General features: G+C 36.9%; 2 protein-coding genes across 2 annotated transcripts; both read right to left on the bottom strand.

Moving 5' to 3' along the window:
- Positions 1-171: 171 nt before the first annotated feature.
- Positions 172-4,239, bottom strand: LOC140791865 (acyl-coenzyme A thioesterase 2, chloroplastic). The gene is made up of 5 exons (XM_073142555.1): positions 3,431-4,239; positions 1,710-1,887; positions 1,119-1,606; positions 718-846; positions 172-584 (listed from the first exon to the last, which is right to left on the bottom strand). The coding sequence occupies exons 1-5, from the start codon at positions 4,103-4,105 to the stop codon at positions 441-443; spliced, it is 1,614 nt and encodes a 537-aa protein (XP_072998656.1). The 5' UTR covers positions 4,106-4,239; the 3' UTR covers positions 172-440.
- A 1,492-nt stretch (positions 4,240-5,731) lies between these two features.
- LOC140792149 (sister chromatid cohesion 1 protein 4) lies at positions 5,732-21,882 on the bottom strand. The gene is made up of 14 exons (XM_073142989.1): positions 21,573-21,882; positions 19,555-19,813; positions 19,290-19,387; positions 19,142-19,191; positions 18,293-18,357; positions 16,060-17,039; positions 15,583-15,972; positions 15,293-15,434; positions 13,745-13,881; positions 11,792-12,765; positions 11,528-11,561; positions 8,610-8,718; positions 8,351-8,480; positions 5,732-6,081 (listed from the first exon to the last, which is right to left on the bottom strand). The coding sequence occupies exons 1-14, from the start codon at positions 21,694-21,696 to the stop codon at positions 5,983-5,985; spliced, it is 3,591 nt and encodes a 1,196-aa protein (XP_072999090.1). The 5' UTR covers positions 21,697-21,882; the 3' UTR covers positions 5,732-5,982.
- Between the last annotated feature and the right edge of the window lie 452 nt (positions 21,883-22,334).

The following is a 22,334-nucleotide window of genomic DNA, read 5'->3' as shown; positions in this document are numbered from 1 at the left end:
CACTCGAATAAATTCGTACAAGAGAACAGGATGTCTCAACTACTAGAAATCTAGACGAGAAAAGTTGATTGCTATTCTTTAATAGCAACGGAAATGACCATTCTCTGTCGCAGAAAGGACCAACGGAAATGACTGTAAAGATGATAAGAAAAAAATAGATATAACATCGTCTAGTTAGAAGGAAACTTTTAATAGACATGAAAAGGATTATAAATTGAAGTAAATACAATAACACTTCAACACAAGCCATTGAATCCACACATCAAAGAAGCCCCAAAAGGAATCTATACAATAAGATGTCAAAGTAAATATTCTCAGAAAAAGAGTGCAGATTACAATCTGTTATTAGCAAGTTATTTCCTCTCTATTTTCCTATGGTAGTCACTCCTCTTTTGGCAGTTTGCTATTATTCTATAACTGGGCACAATTATTTTATCTGCTTAACTGTATATCTTCTCTGCATCCATGCGTTCCAGTATCCGGCGTGCTTCCTCTTCTGTGGCAGGAACAACATTACGAATCCTAAACCCATTTGCCAGGGCATCTTGATTGACAGTGAAGGTGAAGTAGAATGTGTTTGAGACCTGCTCATATGAGTACCAGGAAATAGAACATAAGATTATGACTTTCAAATCTTACATGCAATGAGCATCACACAGGATGACCACAATTTTCTAACTACAGTAATATAGAGATAGGTATTCTTTGTAGAATTACCTCACTGGTTCGGAGTTCCGGCCTTGTTACATGAGCAACAACCTCAATGTTGATCAGTGGCTGCTCTAAGTTCTCGCGTTGTGTATATACAACACATGACTTGAGGCGTAGAAAGTCTCCCACATCCACCTAAACAAGTAAATGAATATTGCATTTATTGGTGTACCGAATATAATATCATAATTAATTCATTACCGTACCACCTGCTAACGTGAAAAAACTAAACAACATTGACGCCTTAGAAAAGACACCTAATTAAGTCAGATAAGCAAATGATTGAATAGTGTTAATCTATTATTACCTGCTATAATACGTAAAACTTCCAAGTAACTCAAGGAATACAGGGCAATGAAACAAGCAATAGAAGCAATGACTCCAGTGACCCAAAAAAAGGTACTTACAGGTTTTAAGAAATCAACATGATCTACTTCAAGAAAGCATGGTCTCTGCCCCAGGAAGGCATATGCAGTTGAAAATGCTAGTTCAAATGCTCGGTGCATCAAAAAACCCCCAAAGATTCGACCATGCAAGTTCCTTTGCTGAGGTTGGCAAATCAAAGAGTTTTCCAAGCAGGTATCCCTTAGTAGAATGCTGTGTCTATCAGCTAAAGCAGGGAAATCACAGAAAATACGACCCTCAGACAGTAAGTTGTTCAGCCTCGCTACCTCACCATGAAAATTGTGCCCACCATTCTCAATCCCTTTTCTCTGCTCCTCTCTCTTCTTCTTTTTCAGTTTATCCCTTGCTTCCCTTTCTTTGAAAAGCAACTTTTCCTGTTCAGATTCTGGTAAAAGCCGGTTGACAGGAGCAGATTTTCCCATTTTTGAGTCACGTGCAACAAATGTGAAATTGGCTGTGAGAGCTATGGAATCTGATGGCACAGGGTTATCTGTCACGCAATAGATCACACTAGATTCAATTAGAAGAAGAGAAAATAAATGAGTACTGAAATTACATATTCACTTTCAATGATCTTGTTTTACAGAAACTACCTTGTTGAAACTGAGTAACTTCAATTTGTATATCAATGGATGAACGACCAACATATGTGACCGCACCCGCTATTTTAAGATCCGTGTCCACACGGATTGGCTTCTTTAGAACCATCTTATCTACAGAAGCAGTGACTAACAGTAGAGGCCTTGTTGTGCTATCATCATCAGAGCAGTGCTGAAAGAGAAAAAAAGAACAAGAGAATTGCTTCTCGGTTAATTCCTAAGACATCAAGAAATAAAAGCCATTCAATAGATTCAATGAAAAATGAAAAATTTAATGCCACATTTATCATTTCTTTACCATTTAAAGACAAACTAATAAGCTGGGATTCTTGAATTCACAAGAGTTTGCCAACTTAGTAGCAAAATTCTCCGTCTTATTCGTGTGAACAAATAAAATTTCTAGATAGTATCAAAATTGTGTAATTCAAAATTTTTGTTAGGAATCAACTAGCCGTCTGCAATACAATACCAGACAATTGAGAAGTCTGCAGTAACATAACCTATTAGATTTATGATTTGAAATTCAAACCAACCAGAAAATAATGACCCTCTTCAGTCACAACCATTTTATCTGAAATATTTATCTGAACAGTATGAACAGCAAATACAGGTACCAGAAAGCTGGTCTAACAGGAAGCTGCTTTTGACTGCTTAAAAACCTGGTTCTCAAGTTTCTAGTTTCTATCCTAGAAGCACTCTAAACCTGAAAAACATGCAAACAATAATGATGTTACATTTGTTAATTTTCTTACACACGGTTGTGTGAAATGTGAATGATAAACTTCACATTTGTGACGTATTCTATTAATACAGAAAGCACATCCCAATAAACTTGCAAGGCCTGTCCACGTCTTAATAACAAGAGGTTTGACAAACAGGGGTCCTAAGAGTACTTAGGATGCAGGAGTTTCCTCAGTTCTGTGTGGTGGAAGTCCCATTAAGAGTATCTTGGTATTTTTTAAATGCTTGCAATTTTGATATCGACAAGCAGTAGCATAGTCTCTTTACTTTGTACTTCAAAGTTAAGGAAAGATGACAGATGTCTATTCTTACACCCAGTGAAAAAGATCAAGTTTCAGCAGAAAATTCCATACCAAGCATGTAACTTAGAATATTCGAGTTTGCTCTGCAGTTGTTTAGCAAGCAGGTCACTTTTCTTCCCTTCAAACCTCCATGCCCACTAGATACTAGGGAAATATACTTAATTGAGAATTAGGAATATCCTCACTACTGAGTATGATCCCTGCAATGGAGGGTGTTTCTTGCATACATGATACTATTTAAAAGCAAATTTCCCACTATCAATTACAATATCATCTTACTGTGAACTGTTGAAGAATAACAAAATTGTCTTCCAAAATCCTTAAAGGAAACAAAAAGAGAAGTTAGCCACAACAATTATCAGCACAAACATGGGCAGAAATCTCAATCAAATCTAACTCCCACAGTCTCCAAATTTTTCTCCTTCTTACATCCTGCATGAATTCTAAAATCCAGCATCCGCAATGTGTTCTTACTTAGCAGTGAACCATTCTCCAAGCAACAATTCAAGCAAAAACCTGCCTATGAGGTATCTATCTCCACTAAACCACAGAGCTACCAACTTTTAATAAGAAGCAAAATGAAAACCTTATAAAATACTCAAAAACATACCTTTCTCCTTGCAGCCACCAGCAAATTATAGAAAATAAACGAAATCAAGTCAAAAGAGCTACCTTGACAGCAATTGTTCCGGCGAGCGCATCAAGATCCTCGAGCAGCATCCCTAGCCTGACCTCGTTCCAGGGATCCCTGTACTGCTCCCTAAGGATGTAATCACTAGAGAAATTATAGATGATTATGGTCCTGCTCTGCGACGGCGTCTTCGTGAGCAGTTCGGTCTGCGGAGGCCCATCCTTGGACTGATCAAGAAGCCTCTCGAAGATGCTCGACCGGGCCTCCCACAAGGCATTCGTCACAGGCGAGTGGTACATTCCCGGCCAAAGGCTTATCGGCTTCCGGAACGAAGAGCTCGCATCGATGTGCGGCGGAGAACTATCGAACGGGGAAGCGAATGTGGACGCAACTCGAATTGGAGGAGAGGAAGAATCCATCGATTCCGGAGATGAGTCTTCTGGAGGAATTTGACCAAAAGACGAGATGGGTCTTGATCGGCTTGAAGAACGAGGTGGTCTAGAAGCAAAATGATGGGATCTTGGAGGGAGTTGTGATGGTTTTTGAGGTGGGACTGAAGATAAAGGAAGGAGCTTTGTGATGGGTTGTGTTGCTGTTTGTGGAAAGGGATTTGGGGGATTGCGAGGTGAAGGGAGGTGGGGTTTTGTGAGGAGGGATCTGGTGGCGGAGATTGAGATGGAGAGGAAGGAGGAGAGATTTCTAGGTGGTGGTCTCATGGTGATGATGGGGGAGGAGGTTGTTTGGGATCCATGGGAACGTTTGGTTTGGGTTCCCTGGATCTTGGAATGGAAGATGGACAGAACAGTTGACCACCTAAAACGGGAAGAATGGCCAAGGATTGTTCTTTTTATTTTTTAATAAGAAATAAGATTATTCTTTGTTCTTATAAATGCCAATTTTGACATTTGTTACAATTGGAGAGTGGGACAAAAAACAAAGTAGTTTTTTATTTAGCGCTCATTAAATGCTGATAGCCCAATAAAAAAATTAACTATATATTTTTTTTAATTAATAAAGTAAAAGGCTAATAAAAACTAATTAGAGATAGTGACAGAGATAATTATAATTAGTTAAATTTTTCCCATCCAATTCGTAAGACATAACTATTGAGTCTTTCTTATTTTATTTTATTTTATTTTGTATCTTTAGGTATGGCCTCTCTCTCTCTCTCAATGTTTTGGATATTCTCCCATTTGGATCTAATGCTAAAGTACTAAATTGCCTTAATATTTTAGGTCTTGTTAATAGCACATGTTTAATAACAACTCACCTTTATTACAACTAGCTATATTACAATTCCGTATAAAACGGCTACTTTGTAAATATATTAATAGTTTTCATTGTTTAACCTGTCATTAATATCATTATGGATTATACGCTGCAAAATTTATAGACTTCAACCTTTATAATTTATATCAAAATAAATAATAATCATACAGAGTCATACTTTTAAATTAGAGCTCTTGCTTTAACTAATCAATACGTGAACTAGTTGCATATTTATCAGTCCATCGAAATCTGCCTTGACGAACCTCCTCATAAACCCCCTAGGTCTAGGGGTTAAGTAAGATTAACAATGATGGATCCTTTGTGGATCACATGGAGAGAGGTGGTGCAGGTTTTGTCACCCGACAGCCTGCTGCTCCACTAAGTATAGCGTTACAATTTAGGTCACAACCTGAATTATGACCGGCCATATATCTCAATAGACTTAAGATACATAAAACTTTAACAAATAAATTTCCAAAATCCAAAATATTAAAGAATTCAATTGTTTTGAAGAGTTTGCACATTTGAGCTTCTTTGCAAACTGAAACGCTTGTACTGAGTCTGAATGTGATATAAGATTACATACAATTTGAAGAAAAGAGACTGCCAGGGAGAGATGATAAGCTTGTACAATGGATAATGTCTCTCTTCTTATATAAAATGCAAATGGTTTGTAAAATATTTGGAAATGGATGAGTGAGAAAGTGAAATCTAAACAGAGACCTGGGCTAATCAAGGTTAGTGTAAAAATTCTGGCTAAGTTCAATTGCTTTTGAATGGTTTTAAAAGCCAAGTTACTGTTTTGGTGGTTGTATGTAATATGTTTCTTTAATGAAACAGTGAACATATCACCTTGTAGTCAAAAGAAACAAAAGGAACCCAAAAAATTATTTCGTTCAAGAAAACTAGCTCCAGCATTACAATTACAAGCATGATAACAACTGCACCAGGCACAAAACAAAACAAAAAATAAAAGACAATTGTTCTCAAATTGGTCCGACGAAATGCAGAGGCCAATTAGAATTGAAGCAGCTAAGTATACAGAGAAGATAACTAAAGCAGAGAAAACTAACTTTACAGCAAAATACTGGCATTAAATGATTAAATTTACAAATACATATATACAGATGTCATAACTGGATACAAGCGTGTCTCGCAACTTTAGTACCACCCAAAGCTAACAGATCAGTAAAGAAGGTAAAAAAAATTTAGCTTAAGCAACTAAAAAGATGTTACAACAACAAATAGGTTGGGTGGATCATGTATTTGGTAAGGAGAAATACAATGTTACCTATAGTTACCATGAGCCTCTTTTTGTTCGGGATTAGAATTCTGACTTCATGAGCTTTACTTTTGGTTTGACATTGATGAGTTCGAACGGGTGTGGTTGTTCAACATGGATATAGTCCCTTGTTTTCAGGACCTGCAAAATAAGACGGAGAACATTAAAATTGAAAAGTGAGATAACTCTACAGGCTGTTCACAAGTACCCCAAAACAGAAGGAAAATATAGATCTCAAATCTGCAAATTCCCTGCACAATAGACTACTTGGGTTCAAGAAGATAGATAACTCATCGATTTGGATTTCTGTGTGCGGGGCAGCATGGGCAGTGCCGGTTCAAGAAGATAAAGAAACTTGGCAATGTAATTTCTGAGCCAAATAGCCTGTTAGCATGGTACTGGCATGGCCATGCAACAACACCGACAAGATTGCCGCGATGCAAAGCATGGTTAGACATGATCAATTTTGTAGTTTTGTTGGTAGGCAAGAAATTAAAATTGCAGTATCACAAGGAAAATTTGACTAACTGCATATTCATTAATGCCTGGAAGGGCTCATCTAGGGGCATTAGCTTACTTTAATCACAATAAACCTCACTCGCAGACCAATGAACTGAATAAGAAATTTCTCAAGTTCAAATTTGTGCAGCTACTTCACTAGAAAAGTTGGATTTCAGAAATTGTCTTCATGTCTTTGGTAACAGTGGACCTACAAAATCAGCTGACAGAATTTCAAGATTATAATTTTTCTGATACCAACTGTCTAATATATCAGCTTGTTTTTCATCAGGTCTTGGCTCGTTTCAAGTCACTTGAAACAAATTGCTCCAACCCATCCCTTATTTGGCAGGCACAACAAAGAATGCAAAGAGAAGAGCTCATGGCACTTCTTAGGCTGTTCTCAGCGCAACATTTCATTGATCTCCCAACCTACTTATCCGACCTTCTCATACCCATACTTCAAACATATCATCTCCCAACTTGTATAGTGTAAATCATAAATATATTGTATAGCTCGGAAATTTTTGCATCTATAAGTATAACATTTGATCTTGGTAACCTTCAGAAGATCTTTCTTATTAATATTTTATTATAAGCACACTTGATGCACTATAGGTTTAATGTGAGTTCTGTAAAAAAAACCATACCAACGTGTACGATTAATACATAGATAATCAAAAGGAACGTTCATAGTCACTATTAATTGCCAATCTTGTAACATTCGAGGATCATAATTGTTTTCCCTCTGTTTGCAATATCTAGTGGAATCTTGGTTTCAATTTCAATTTTTGCCCTGAAAAGAAACGATATGCTTTGGACGAAATGCTTTGGCTGTTTCAAGTTCTATTTTGGCAGTTTGAATTTCAGTTATTTTTGTTAAAAGAAAATATGAAGCACTAAAACCTTTAGATTACAAAGAAAGCAGCAACCACAATAGTTTGCTGCCCAAGAAAGGCATTGGCAATAGGCGGAGTAATATAATGGTGGTTATAATTGACACTGCTACAAGTGACAGCTGCTGTAAGCAGTAGCAGCAACATGTGGCATGGCTGGAAGGAGAAAAAAACAGAAATAGAGGCAGTAGCTTTGGTTGCTGCAGCTGCAAGGAGTAAAACATACACCTAGGTATCTCCTACCAATTTTCAGGGAAAAATGAAATGAGGAGAATAAAGTTCTAAGTATTGGTATGGATACTGATATCAACAGCCAAAAAAACAACAATCCATATGAACTGTTTCAGCTGTTTCAGTCATTTTGGTTTTTCAGCCACTTCAAAAAAAAAAACTAGTCTCACATTTAAATACAATTTTTAGTTGACAGACAGGCATCATAACAACAATGCACATGCTGACAAATACAGCTAGTATTAGTGGGTTATCACAGACATTGTATAGCGAATGGCATGTACCTCTCGTGGCCATTGGCCATGGGGATACTTAAATTGCTTTATTTACTTAATTGCACAAAGAATCTCAAGAAAAAAACCATTTCTATGTGTAAAACAAGCAAGAATTTGGAGGAGAGAAATGATGATTGTTTATGCTTTTTCTTCTTTTTTTTAGTTTTCAATTGGCCACAGGAGGGCACCAGAAACCTCTTTATCTTCAATCAATTATTTTAAGGAAACACACCATCATATGTGCCCTTGAAAAAAATGCATAAAGGACAACTAGATGCCACAAGAAAAACTCCAAACATTAATTGCCATGCTGATCTCTATGAATGACAAGTTGTATGCTGATGCATGCTAAGACATGGAAAAGATACCAAATGAAGGGCCTGCAGCTGCTGTCCAGCATGCCGCCATGCCTCAACAAGTACATCCTTGATTTCAATTTTGAAGGCACTAATTAAGGAAGCAAACTGGAGTATAGAAATCTTTCAGAAATATATGACAAGATTGACATACCAAAGTCTCAAAGAACAATCTTGATGCTTCTTTCCGGGTTTTTCCACTTAACAAGTGGTCCATAGCAACACTTTTTCTCCCATGCCCAGATTCTTCGTCAAACAAAGTTTTTAGATACCTTGCAACACCCCTACAGAAATTACAAAAGAAATTCAGAAGTTCTTCAAGGTTGTTCTAGCATTAATACAACTAAAACACGTTAGAAATACAAAGAGGGAAGGTGTATCAAATTTAGTATGCAAATATTTTAGAAGGCCACCTTGTGCGAGAAGACCATCCACTTTCAAATGAGTTAAGCTCTTCAGGATTTGGCACATCACCATTTGCTTCTTCATCGTAGTCTGCTTCGTCATCAACATTTAAAAATTCTGGTAGATCAACAAAAGGAAATTAATGTAGAAGCAATCAGCAACTCTCACATCTCATATTGAGATGCACAGATGTACACTATAGGCAGGTAAAAAATAAAAAAATTTAAATAAACAAGTATATCAACAATAAAAGATAAGGACATTGCACGAGTGTGGATTCAATGTGGACTGATCTATATTAACAAATTGATTATAGGTATTTGACAGCTCCTTTCATGTTCAAACAACAACATAGAGGGTTATAGGATTTGAGCAAGCATGATCAAACTATGCATTCAATGTGTCCTTTTCTGACAAACTAGTAATTATCATAAATGAAAAATATTTGAGTTTAAATCGAGCAATAATAATTCAGTGAATGGCATTTAAGAGGATTGATATGAGCCGGAAATTTTTCACCTTAGAAGCTTGAAGTGAATTAATATTGAACATTCTAAACTCCAAAATTAAATTCAAAAATGGGTCTCATAAAGATACACTCATGTGTAATATAGAAAGCTATTGAATCCAAGGCTTCTCCTTCCTTTCACATGGTGTAGCCTCTTCTGGGAAAGTTTGCTGTCATTGTTGCACCATACCTACTTTTAGCAAGCAAGCAACACTTAAAGACAATCGCAACTTCTCCCATGGTCAACTTCAATGAGCCACGCGATGAAGGCTACAATGCATATCAGCATATGACATTTGGCTTATAGATAATTTGCAACCTGTAGATCCAATATGATCGTCTGGCTTTGATTTATAAACATTTTTCGCATTTGGATGCACAAGCTAAGCATAAGTTGCTATATCATATTACTAAAATGATAAACTCTCGCACTCCTATCCTGGCAAAATTGACGTTGGTTTCAAATTTGTACGAGCTCATTATTTGCAGCTACTCTCATGTCAGAGTGCATGCCTCACCATTTACAGCTATCGCCTACCCTTCTCTCACTACTGGCAGCTATCTCTAATTCTTTACCCAATTATTGCTCCTCCTCACTCCTCTCACATAACTTGGGTCTCTTCCCCTTCCCTTCCAAGTGGTCTCCTCATCCTCCACACATGCCCCATCCATCAAAGAAGGCAAACTGTTCGCAGAGCCAACTGCATGAACTCCTACAGGTGTACATTTGGCAGCCTATGATTGAACACCAAATAGTCCAGCAGTGCATATCCAATCATATGCTGCAAAGTGACTCAAATTCACGGAATTCCTGCAGTCATAATGCAGGCAATCTGCTGGCCTCTCAAAAGGTCTCTTCGCTTTCAATCACACAAGAAGACCTCATCTTCTACTACCTCACTCTCTGACCTAAGAGGTAAGGGAAAAAACATAGTAGCAAGCTCTGGAAGCAGGGTCTGATGGAGGCCAGAGCAAGCTCTCACAGGCTGTATTTTTTATAGACAGTCCATGCAGCTCCTAGCTTCTGGATTGTAAAGTTAAGACAGTCATTCCGCTTCATAAGCACACTTCCTAAAGTATACTGACAAAGCGGAAGAGATCGGAAAAAACACAATTGGCACAAGAAATACAGCTATTATATTTGATCAAGTGTGAGGTGCAGACAAATGTTAATGTCTCAGATAATAAAAGGGTTAGAGGGCCATCGAGGGCAAAATGAACATCATTTAACTAGAGGAACTCCAGAATTTTCAAGCTCACTCACCATACGTCTTGATAGTCCACCTACACTACTAAGTATGGGTATCCTCTATTCTTCCACCAGGTTGTTCAAAGGTGCTATAGGGTGTTACATTTTCATGCGGAGGCAAATGTAGGCCTCAGCCCATGACCAATATGAAATCTGCTCAGGAAGGATCATGAGCCTAAGCAAACTGCCTTTGTGACAACAACCCCAGGTGACCCCAACGTTTTTCTTGCAGAGGTAAAGTGCCCTTATGAAAAGTGGAGAAAATGATAAAAGCCATGTGGTTGGCAACACATTACAAATTCAAAGGGCAAAAAGACATTAGCACTGACATTGCAAACAAAGCAGCTCTAGACAAAACTCCAAAATTCATACTCTTCCTATGGCCTTCCTCTTCTTAATTTAGGTAATTGAGACAACAAAATAGCTAATGTTCCTAACCCCCCTGCTTTCACTTCTTATACAGTTATACATGAAGATGATAAAGCTCCTTGATGATCCCAGTTGTCTCACACTGTTGCAGCCCAAAGAGGTGATCTCGAGCCAAAACTAAACCCTTCTGTATTACCAGGTTTGGTTTATTAGTTGCTCCAATGAAACCAAAATGGATCAGTTTCTGTAGAAACTTCAAATCATGCTCTATACAGTCAATCAATTAGTTTCTTTCTATCAATCTGGGTCTTGCTGAATTAATAAAGACAAGAATAAAATGCATTACATTTGTATTGGAACTAAAGGAGGAATTTGAATCTTTTACAAGTTCAGACTATACCCTCTTTGCACTAAGATTATTTCCTAATGGGATCAAACTTAAGGATTCTAAGACAAAAATAATATCAAGAACGAAACATTCGAAGTAGAATGAAAAGAACAAGGAATTAAATATGAAAACTATTGGGAAAATAATGATAAAGCTAGGCACTTAGAGATAAGAATCTTCAAAGAGATGAACGATATCCTTCCCATAATTATCAAATAGGGTTCTATGACCTCTATCAGTTATAACTGGTAGCTTTAGAAGTATAAGGAATATTACTCACCAGTTTATGTGGACTGTTATTTTTATTAAGTAATTATAACTTACTAGAGGTACATAATAAACTTTGGAAAGACAAATTCATAGAATCATAAGGCACAGAAGTTGATACTTTCAATTGTAAAAAGAAGGCAACCTGTATTAACGCCACCAATTGCGCTGCAAAAGTCCTGCATAATAATAGGAAAACAAAGTTTAAGTAGAGTAACTTTACAAATGATAAGGATCAGATGGAAGTTACAAGTTCACTAGTATGACCAGAAAAGATGACAAGCCACAAGTGGATGATGCATGCGCATAGAAACTATCAATAAATGTACTACATTAATGAATGGCATATTTGGCTGTTGTAAAAGAAAATGCATCCTTGCACGCAAATATAGTCAAGTAAACAGCTTACGCTACACTCCTTCGGCACAAAGTCGATGCCAGTGCTTTCCATGTCGATGCCACCCTCTGGGTTATTTTCCTGCAATCCAGAATTCTCTCCTACTGTTGATGCAACATTTTCATCACCTGCAGCGGGAATACTTCCTGTGCCAGTAATCTGAGAATTATTGTTTTCCTTCCTATCAGACACTTCCCTAGATAGAATTCCTTTCGGCATATCACTATCATCGTTCATATCCATCCTTACTCCCAAATCACCTGGTACAAAACATTCTGCTACTACATTTGTAAAAGAAGAAATTTCATCTCTCATCATAGTCGGACATTCTATAGGCAAATCTGCCTCAGCTGCAGGATCTAACACACCGACAGATGTCTCACCACTGACACCTTTGTCTAAGTCAGCATGAATATCTTGAGGGCTGTTAAAGAGTAATATATCTACTGTACTCCTGTTTCCTTCCACGATGAGTGCATCTGCAGCATCATTACCATCAAAGGTGCCTTTCATCTCTGGAAGATCAACAGAAGGTTGGATCAGTTCACTCCGTTCAGATGATGCATTGTTATCAATTAAAGAAACATCAGCTCGACAACCAGCGAGTGTCCCAAGTTCGTCACCCTGTTCGGTTGATGGTATGGACATACCATTAGCAGCAATTCTTTCCTCATTGTCAATTTCCATCATGCTCACAGCATTCAATTGATTTTCATTTTGCAGCTCTAGCTGAAGAGATCCCGAATGCTCCTGTTGTTCAGAAGTACCAACAGTCTTGCTATCATGTACCTCAAGTGCTGTAGAAGTTTCCTGTACCTCCTCACTGATTTTGTTTGGCATTTCAGAAGACTGTGCAGTAATTTCTTTCCCCCCGGATTCAAAGTCTGAGTTCCTGACAATCTCAGGCTCCTTTGATAACCCAATGAGAATATTAGTTTCAATATCATATGTACGAGATTGTAAGTTGTTCAACTCTGCTGATGCACCTGGAAGACAAACAGACACTGATTATGAGACATATTTCTAGGGAAAAAATTTGAAATCACAAGCATTATGATATATCTATAACAAGACCACAAAAGAAATGTTACTGTGCACAATAAAATGCTCAAATATTAACCAGACTATTTTGTTAAAAAATATTAATAAGAACCTATAGCAAAATAAACATCAGAAAAGAAGGGGACAACTATGTAAAATATGTGCAACCACAAATACAAGCTGGGCCACTTAGGCATTTTTCACATTACAAGTTCATCCTTAGAAATTCTCAAATTAGGAAACCATCTAATCCACCATTTTCCTCAACTCCATTTGTTTCTCAGGTTTTAACTCCTAAAAGCACATCACTCCTCATACAGAAATATCATTTCATCCTTCTTCTAGACTATCTTGCTTCTAAAAACTTTTTAGATATCATATTTGTCACTGGTCACTACATTCTTTAATATATCGTAATTGTCACTAAGATCTTCTGACTCTTTCAGAATATTCATTATGGCTAGTTTTTTACAAAATATTCATAGAATATTCCTAATGAACCGTAGTTAAATTTAATGAATGCATATAATAACTAAAAACCCTTCTTTCATGATGCTTGGAGTAAAAAAAAATTTATCACTATTTTTCTTGAGAAATAGAAGTTTTCTTTTCTTGCACTATGATGTCAAGTATTACTAGTCTATTAGATAGCTTTCGAATCATTTTAAGCAAGCTATACAATGACAAAATTATCTTTTCTTAATCCAAGTTCAGTTTTAATGGTGACTAGTTAGATTTAACTGATGAAATGACATTTTTGAAAGAAATAATTTCAACAGCAATAATGATATTTTGGATAATGTAATGGTAATTATGATATTTTGAAAGTTTTAGTGGAAACTATTTAAAAATCCCAACAATAACAGGTCCATCATGGAACATGCAAGCTAAGAAGAATCTGTGCACAAGAACAACAGCACTCACCAGAAAGTATAGAGTCATTGAATATCTCATCTTCCAACGAACTTTTCTCAATCATCCATATCTCAGGGCGTGTGCATGGAGCCTTTTTCCGTATTCGGCGTATGTCTTCAGTATTTATCAACTGCTGCCGTATCGCACTGAAGAAGAAAATGAGAAACTGGTCTAATAAAAATGTTTCGATAACGACATTCAATTTTAAACATATGATCATATAGGATTGGCCAAGGGAGTATTATTCAAGGCCAAGGATGGCCATGTCATGGCAAAGCCCATGCCGACCACCAGCCGGCACGATATGATACATCACGTGCCACAGCACTTGCCAACCGTGACGCAAGAAAGGGAGAGAAAAAGAGGAGCGAGACTAATAGTGCTTCACTCTTCGTCATTGCCACTCGAGGTAGGCGACGGCAATAACGACGAAGAGTAAAGCGTTGCTAGGAGGGGCATCGTGCGACACCCCTCGTGCCACATGCCAATACGTCGCCAGCACGGCCATCATTGTTGAAGGCACAGATTATATGTAAGAGCAAAAGGATTTGGAGAAAAATGGATTAACAAAATAACAAAGTTTCTCACAAATTTGGGGAAACAGTTCAAGCCATGCATTGTCATGCTGTTTAGTATGATTTGCATGCATCAAATATATATCAATCCGATGAATTATCAGCACTGATACAGGAGGAGTATATTGAAAATCCCTCATGGCCACCTATACTAACTCATGCACTAAATACTGAGAAAATATCACTCCAAAGAGACCCAATTTGGGGTTTCTTGCATCCCCTTTAATACTCACTTTGCGTTTTCTGGTTGACCTATATAAATGACATTTCAAATTTTAGGAATCAAAGAAAACATTTTGTTTCCCCCAAGCTTTTTTCCCAATTTAAAAATTATGAGAAAACTTGGGGAAATCCTCAAATTAAACTCTAATTGATATGTAATTCAAGTAGATCTACAATCTTATACACCAATATCTAGAGTAAAAATACTTTTAATTTGACCCCTAATTCATAATTTAATGTTCTAAAAACAGTTTGAAGTTTTTTTCCTAGTCGTACTAAGGTCACTCAATATGCCAGGGTTGTGCAAAGCAAAGAGCAGCATGCCCTATGCCTTTGGAATGAGAATTCTGGTCGGACATTCATCATAATCCACAAAAAGAGAAAAGAGAGGCAAGTTATTTAAAATGTGTTATGGAAATTGATAGAATCTTTCATCTTAAAAAAGCACAGATATCATAGAGTTTTCAACAAAACCTTCAAATTTACGTAACTCTGAGAAAAACAAACACATTTCACGAAATGAGTTCACAACAATAGTTGCACCAAAGTATCATGTCATAATGGGTGACAAAAGTTTATAAAAGCTACACAAAAACAAGTACTAACCTAAGCATAACACCAGAAGAGTAAATTAGGATAATAAAAAATTGCTTGATTATCAAATTCTTTGTCCAAAATTATATAGGTAAAGAAAATCCTAGCAACAAGGAAAGCATTACTGTATTTTTAAGATTATCAGATAGCATAGAAGAAGACATACTCAGCATGCAAGAACATAGCATCATCCAGCAGCACCTTCCTTTTAGGTATGCCTATCTTTGGTGTCAATCTGGGACGTTTTAGAGGTCCTTTAGATAGAGGTGGAGTAGGCTCTATCCTCAATCCTGGAGTCCTTTTACCAACTACCAAAATAATGCATGTAATTAGATAATGTAGAACATTCACACAAATTAGCTATTTTTCTTCTAACAACATTAAATAAGAGCGGTGGTTACCATCCAAAAATAAACTAGAAGTGAATGGCAGTTTTAAGTGCAAACAGTTTTTTACCTAAAATAGATGCCAGCAGATCATCATCATCAGGAATGTAGTCTATGTTTCTTTTGAATCTAGGTTTGCTAGATGTTTTTCCTGTACTCCCATTTTCAAGAAGTAGAGTTGAATCAACCAGACGTCGTTTTCTGCCACTAAGACTGCTCATTTTATTTACACTTCCATCAGACTCAGTGATTCCTTTTTCTGAGGTGATCTGTCCTAATTCATTTGCCTGATCAATATCAACACTTGCAGCAAAGAGCATTTTTTCAGGTTCAGGAAATTCAGAGGTTGATAGCTCAATTTGCTTATCAGCATTTGACACATCTTTCTGTAATAGGTTGTCTGAATTCTGATGGGCATCTTCATTAGCGTTTGTAGCATCAGCTACACATGGATCTCCACCTGCAAGGTTGTTACCATCCAAGAAATTAACTCCCCCAACATTTGCATAAGGGCAGAACAAGTAAGAAAATTGAAGACCAAACATACCTTGCATTTCACTTGGAGATACACTAGCATGTTCCAGGTTTACACGTACTAATGGCTCTTCTGATTCTTTAGGAATAAAATCAGAAACATTTTCACTCAAGGTTGTATCATCTACAGAAAGTGCTTTGTTTGACCCCATAGTGCAAGGTTTAAGATGGATATCAGAATGGTTTAAACCTTCTTCAGTTGGGTCCTGATTATCAAGAACTGCTGGTCCAGCCTTATCCTTAACTGACTTGCTGCTCATAGCCTCTGTTACTCCCGATTCGGGTAAACTATCAGTAGGTAATCTAGAAGGTGATTTGACTACTTTAGCATCCAACACAGAATTGTCAGCAGGAGCTTCCTCCAGAACCATCCCTTCCAGCCCATTACAAACAGTATTGTTTTCTGCACTACTTGGAGGCTCATTTTCGATGAAAGCTGTAGCAGGAGATGGAACATGCACTACATTAGCAGATTCAGGGTCATTTGCTGCTGCATCTTTCATAACATGATTCTCAATTGTTGAGTCCGGAAGCACATCCTGCAAACTGGAATTAATTGCATTGTCAGCTTTGATGGCATCATCAATAATTGATGGTGAAGTTTTCCCTCGTGGACTCAAAGCAGGACTTTCTGGTACATTGGCTGGTATGGTCTCTTCCATTAATCCAGGGGTAGACGGAGCATGTGCATACTCAATCAACTCTGATGATAATACTCCATTAGCAGCACTTTGATCGCATATTGGAGGACCTTCTATATTATTATTGGAAAAGAATGCTTCGTTAAGATCAGGAGTTTGTATATTGTAACCATGCCAGTTAGAAGGGTCATCATTTCTTTTGAGATCTTCCGTACTTGAATAACCCTTTTCATAACTGGAAAGTCCAAACAAGCTCTTGCTAGTTCCAGCACTTCTATCCTTAATAAACCCACTTTGATCTTCATCAATGTCCATGTCAGTAGGAGGAATTGAAGATTCGCCTTGAAAGGCACTGCGACGAAGCACAAAAAGAAAATGACTATAGATTAAGAAGGTCAAAGTGTCAAACCAATGAACAATGACGGCAGTGGACATTTAAAATCTCCAATACTTACTATTCACATCAATATTTAAAAATATGTGCAATTTAAAAAAAATTAATAAATGTAGATTTGTGTTTACACTACTACATTTAAAAATATGTGCACTAGTACAAGCTCAAAAATTTAAGTTATGTCGATTTGTGTTTACACTACTACATAAAGAACATATTTTCTCTGCTATCACTTGTCATAGAAAACTTAATTCTTTACATCAGAATAATTTATTAGAAGATGCAAATGACTAACTCCGTGAAGGATACTCGAGGTTTTAACATAATAAGATAGACCACAGTGAGTCAGAATTATCTAGTGGGTTGTCATGGACTTAGTGATACTAGAAACGAGTACATACTTTGAAATACAACTAAAAATGCAAAAGTAGAATCATTCTGAATAAATACAAATAACCATCATATGAAGGATATGAAGATCTATGAAAAATGGATACAGATTCACATATACATACGATACAAATATGCCGATACGGCAAATATGAAAAATAAGGATATGACGCTTAAGATATGTAGCTCATATATGTATATATTTATATCTAAACATATATATTAGTGAACTTATTTACTTGGATTTCTTAACTGAGGAATTATATATAATCATTATGATGATAATTTATAAATGGAGACCTCAAATTTATCCATTAAAAGAACTACCATTCATAACAAAGGTTTTGTATATTACGTAGTATACTCCAATTTATCTAGTAATAGAACTATCATTCACTAACAAAGGTTCTATATATACGTAGATAAACAAGTGCATCAACCTATAAATTAGAAGAAATTAACTACTGTAATAAGATTTCTTAAAATAGATTATAAAGTAAACAAGTGAACTCAATCTTTTCAAAACGAGAAACCTTCTAAATCAGATAAAAAAATGAAAAGTAATGTTTTCTTGAATTTACTCATATTGATAGCAATATTAATTTCATTTTAAAAATTGGATACTTTAAGAAAGTATATAATTGACGAGTATCAATACAGATATGGCGAGAGTATATTAGTATCCATGTTACATGGATAAAGATAGAGCAACCGTAAAAATAGAATAACCAAGGGAACAAAAAAAATAGAGAAAAAAGGTTGGGAGTATCGAGTAAGTAATCAGACAAGAAAGATGTTAAAGAACAAAGAAGATAGTTTACCCGTCATCTGAACCCAGTCGAATTGAAGCATGCTGAGATGCGTGATTCTTATCAAAAAATAGGTCCTGCCAATAGCAAAGACAACAGTTAAACAAAGTGCCTGGTTCTAGACAACATACTCATAGTCGCCTCTACATGCACACACAAAAAGACATTTTCAAAAGTGAAAAATCCACATAATAGTTAATGACAAAAGGCCATCTCACTCTGTTAGCCCTACTCATGTGGCCAGCCATGCGCCATGACAAACTAGGCAAGAATGACATAAATTCAAAAAATATTATGGATAAGGCATATTTGCTTTCCTAGCCTTCATCCAACTTTGAAAGAATAAGAAAACATATATAAATGGAGTTTAACATTTCTGAGAAGATGATCCAAGTACCTTCATCATTGGATTTCACTTAAATGGTAGCTGTGACGTGAAAGTGGGAAATTGTTCCAAACTAGCTGAAATTTAATGAATGGGGTTGACATAGGTGAAAGTTTTCTCTTTAGATTTAGATTTTACTTCTCTCAGCTGACTAAGCATTTGCCAATTATGACAGATCAACCTAGCTGGATTGCTTCAATAGTTCAATCTGACATATAGTGAGAGAATTGTGTTCAAATGTTGAACAGTTGCCACTTGGCATATAGTAACTACTTGAAAGAACCATACCAATAGTGTCAAATAGTATTCAATAGTATCCTCACTGATAATTAGGATGTATCTAATGTGGAAAAGGACAAAAGCTAGGACTTTCATTAATGTTGCACAATGATAATAAGGAACAATGTCTAAACTATATGTGTATGTCATTTGTAAGCAAATATGGGCCAAAGATATAAATAGATCACTGTACTTACCTCATCAAGGTCTAAGCCAATGTGTGAAGCATTTCCATCTCCAAACCTTTCTGTACGACAATTTAACATGTTTAACTTAGTTAAAATGTTGATATCCTGTGGTTAAACCCTACATCAAGGCTATGCAGTATGATAGCTCAATACTAACCATCCAACCCAAACTGTGATGTTGGGTATCCTGCTCCCTCCAAATTATCTTGAAGTGTAATATGCTCTTTCGCACTGATGTGGTGATCAACAAAGTCTCTACAGTATAAACATCAAGACTAATATGTAATTGTATATAATAAGAGCACCTCTTCATATAGTTATACAAAGTAAATACACAACGATATATAACAGTTAGTTTGCAGAATAAGAATCAGATATGAGAATACACTCAAGAATGCAATAAGAGAAAATCCAAAACTCACCCAGGAAATGCAGTATCAGGTAGTTCAAAATCATCAAGATGGAATGTCTCAGGCAGAGTGATAGAATGATAAGGTGCAGTAGATTCTTCAGGTGGAAGATCCACAGCAGCTGATCTAAAAGCTTGTTTTATCTTGAGCAGAGCCTCACTGCAATCATGGAAGAGATAATTCACCTTGCGAGAATATATCCTCACCACACCAAGGAGTAGATGGCTAGATAACCGAAGTGCAATTGGGACTTCAGGAAAAAGAATTGAATCTGCATTAAGAATATAGATATGTCGTGTAACTCAATAGTCAAATTTTCTCCCAAAAGCAAAAAAAAAGAACCTATCCAATAGAAATTGAAGGAATCAATAAGAAATGAAGAAATATTTTACAATAATGATAGGTGACTCAATGACAGGCACCCATGCCGGCAAAATTATCAAGCCGGACATCCATACACCATAATGCAGAAGAGTCGAACTGATTGGTAGTAATAATAGGAACACTAGAAACGGACCTAGGGTGCCAACCTATCTGGTCCCATGAATTTATGTTGGGTTGAATGTAAATATTAGTACAACAAGTCAATTGGAACCCAAACATGATTGATAAATTGTTTGTGTTTCCCAAACACGAACACTATCCCTCTATTGTACAGGTCATATAATCAATGGCGTAACTAGTTTACTGCACTCACTAAATGGATTGCCTTTTATAGTCTAGCTAGTTTTGGCCTTTTGGGTCAACTAATATGTTAATACTTCGAATGTCAGACTTGAATAACCACGTAACACTTAAAGCTGCCAACATGGGCACGAGGTGAATACGACATGAAGATAACCCATTTAACTTATATAGGTTGAAAAGGGTAAAGATATCAATAATACAAACACAAAACATGACCTACCTATTCTTTGTATTACGCGGGCCGACACACTTACGACACTAGATGCCTATTTCAAGCCCAAACCTGTTCAAAGGTCACGTGTTCATGTCAGATTGGCAAGTCATGCTAAAAGTAGCCACTCTAGACGGGCTTGAAATTAGGACAGCAATTCTATACAATCTTCAGTACAAGAGCTAGTGAGTTTTTAGAGTTTCTATGTACCCAAATATCTTCAAATAGCCATAAACCTTTTAAAACTACTACTATTAACAATAGATGACGGGCAAAAACTAAAAGAATATGCTTGTGAAAATTCAATAAATTTAAAGTCTTCAACTGTGATGTGTTCTCACAGAAAGGCCACATCATGTACGTTTTAAGCTATAGAATTCTCCGGGTTCTTATTGCGTTCCAAATTACACAAACAGAAGTGCCAGCTAGCTTTTGATGAGGTTAAGATCATGACACAGTAAACAGCTCTAGAAAGGTTTGGTCTGCAATTAAATTCATTTCCATTTCATAGTTATGTTAAATCCTCACACGAACAATTCAACAATTGTTCTGCAAAAGCCAAGCCAGGTATCCTGCCCCAAATAGAGCTAACCTAAATATGTAAGTTTGTAATGGAGCATCATTAATCAGATGGCACTCACTGATGCAGGTGGTCCAATATTGCCCCAATACAACTTGCTATGAGAAGATAACCACAACTCCGCAACAAAGGAAGGACCATTGATAAATAAGACGAAGCAGACCACATTCAAGAATTAACATCTACACCTTTTATATGGAGTTCTTATTTTGGGGAAAAGAAACAATGAAAGGTCCGAGATCTCCAAGGACGCTGTGCTAGTTTCATACAAATCACACCAAGAAGGGAATTTTGCAAGATATGACCACAAAAATTACAAGCAAATACTATATTCCGACAGATACTTTACTTGGTGGCGAATTACGTATTCAACTTTGGAAGAACAATTACACTTGTATCAGAAAAATAAGTGTGACTTCGTAAATTAGGGCATTTCAAATGCTGGAACGGCTGGCAGAATGGGTAAAAATGGCGCCTTTGACACTTGCCAAAACAAACTGACACCCTCCGGCCAGAAAAGGAGAAAATATGATAAATTTATATGTTACTTACCTACAGAGACGCCGATATCAGTATCAGCAACCTGATTCTTCCTCAGCTTCCGCTCCAAATGAGCTGCGATCCATATCGTCCCTAGAGGCCCCTTCTTGGCCAATATAAACTGCGAATAGAACATCTTCCTCCTTTCTCACAGACCTCAAAGAACCCTAAAACCCCCCCCAACCGCCCTCTGCTTACCCCCAATTCAGCAATCTCGAAAACCCTAGCCCCCAATTTCCCACTGAACCAAGCCCCAAGATCCAAACTTTCCAAACCCTAGCTCATCCCAGCACCACCACGCTAGCTAATCATGACTGAACCCTACTCCAGCTCCCCAATTTCAAATCTCCAACCCCATAACCCTAATTTTGACCCAGGCGGTGCTTCCGAACCTGGAATAGAAGCAATTCGAGGAGGAAAGAACTGGATCGGGAGATCTATCGATCTCGAGGCTGAGGAAAGACCAAAGTATCGGAATCGAGAGGAAAAATAAGATTAGAATAAGAAAGGAAAAATATTTTTTGGGAGAGAGAAAAGTGAACCCAAAAATAATAAACTCGAAAGTAGTCTATCTCTCTCCGTGACGACTAAACAAATACAGGATTTTTGAATTTTCGAAATTGCTGGCGATAAAATAGCCGCGCCAAAACGAAAAGACGGCGCGATATACCGTGCCGCGAATTTTCCTACCGTTCCATACCGACCGTTGGATTCCAATCCTCTCGTAACGAGAGCCATCCTTAGCCGGTAGTATTCCGAAACGTGAGATATCGC

Source organism: Typha latifolia, chromosome 7 (assembly GCF_019914945.1).
Source record: "Typha latifolia isolate L0001 chromosome 7, TyphaL0001v2, whole genome shotgun sequence".
NCBI lineage: Eukaryota > Viridiplantae > Streptophyta > Magnoliopsida > Poales > Typhaceae > Typha > Typha latifolia.
The sequence above is the reverse complement of the archived record's forward strand: the minus strand, read 5'-3'. Positions and strand labels throughout refer to the sequence as shown.

What these genes read in the sequence shown, in the direction of transcription:
- LOC140792149 (XM_073142989.1), bottom strand. Translation starts at nt 21,696, where the DNA reads ATGTTCTATTCGCAGTTTATATTGGCCAAGAAGGGGCCTCTAGGGACG. An exon ending in ATCTCCAAGTGAAATGCAAG is followed by an intron (nt 15,973 to 16,059) that starts GTATGTTTGGTC and finishes ACAACCTTGCAG; the next exon opens with GTGGAGATCCATGTGTAGCT. An exon ending in GGATGGTCTTCTCGCACAAG is followed by an intron (nt 8,481 to 8,609) that starts GTGGCCTTCTAA and finishes TAATTTCTGTAG; the next exon opens with GGGTGTTGCAAGGTATCTAA.
- LOC140791865 (XM_073142555.1), bottom strand. Translation starts at nt 4,105, where the DNA reads ATGAGACCACCACCTAGAAATCTCTCCTCCTTCCTCTCCATCTCAATC. An exon ending in CCGGAACAATTGCTGTCAAG is followed by an intron (nt 1,888 to 3,430) that starts GTAGCTCTTTTG and finishes TTTCTCTTTCAG; the next exon opens with CACTGCTCTGATGATGATAG. An exon ending in CGGAACTCCGAACCAGTGAG is followed by an intron (nt 585 to 717) that starts GTAATTCTACAA and finishes TCATATGAGCAG; the next exon opens with GTCTCAAACACATTCTACTT.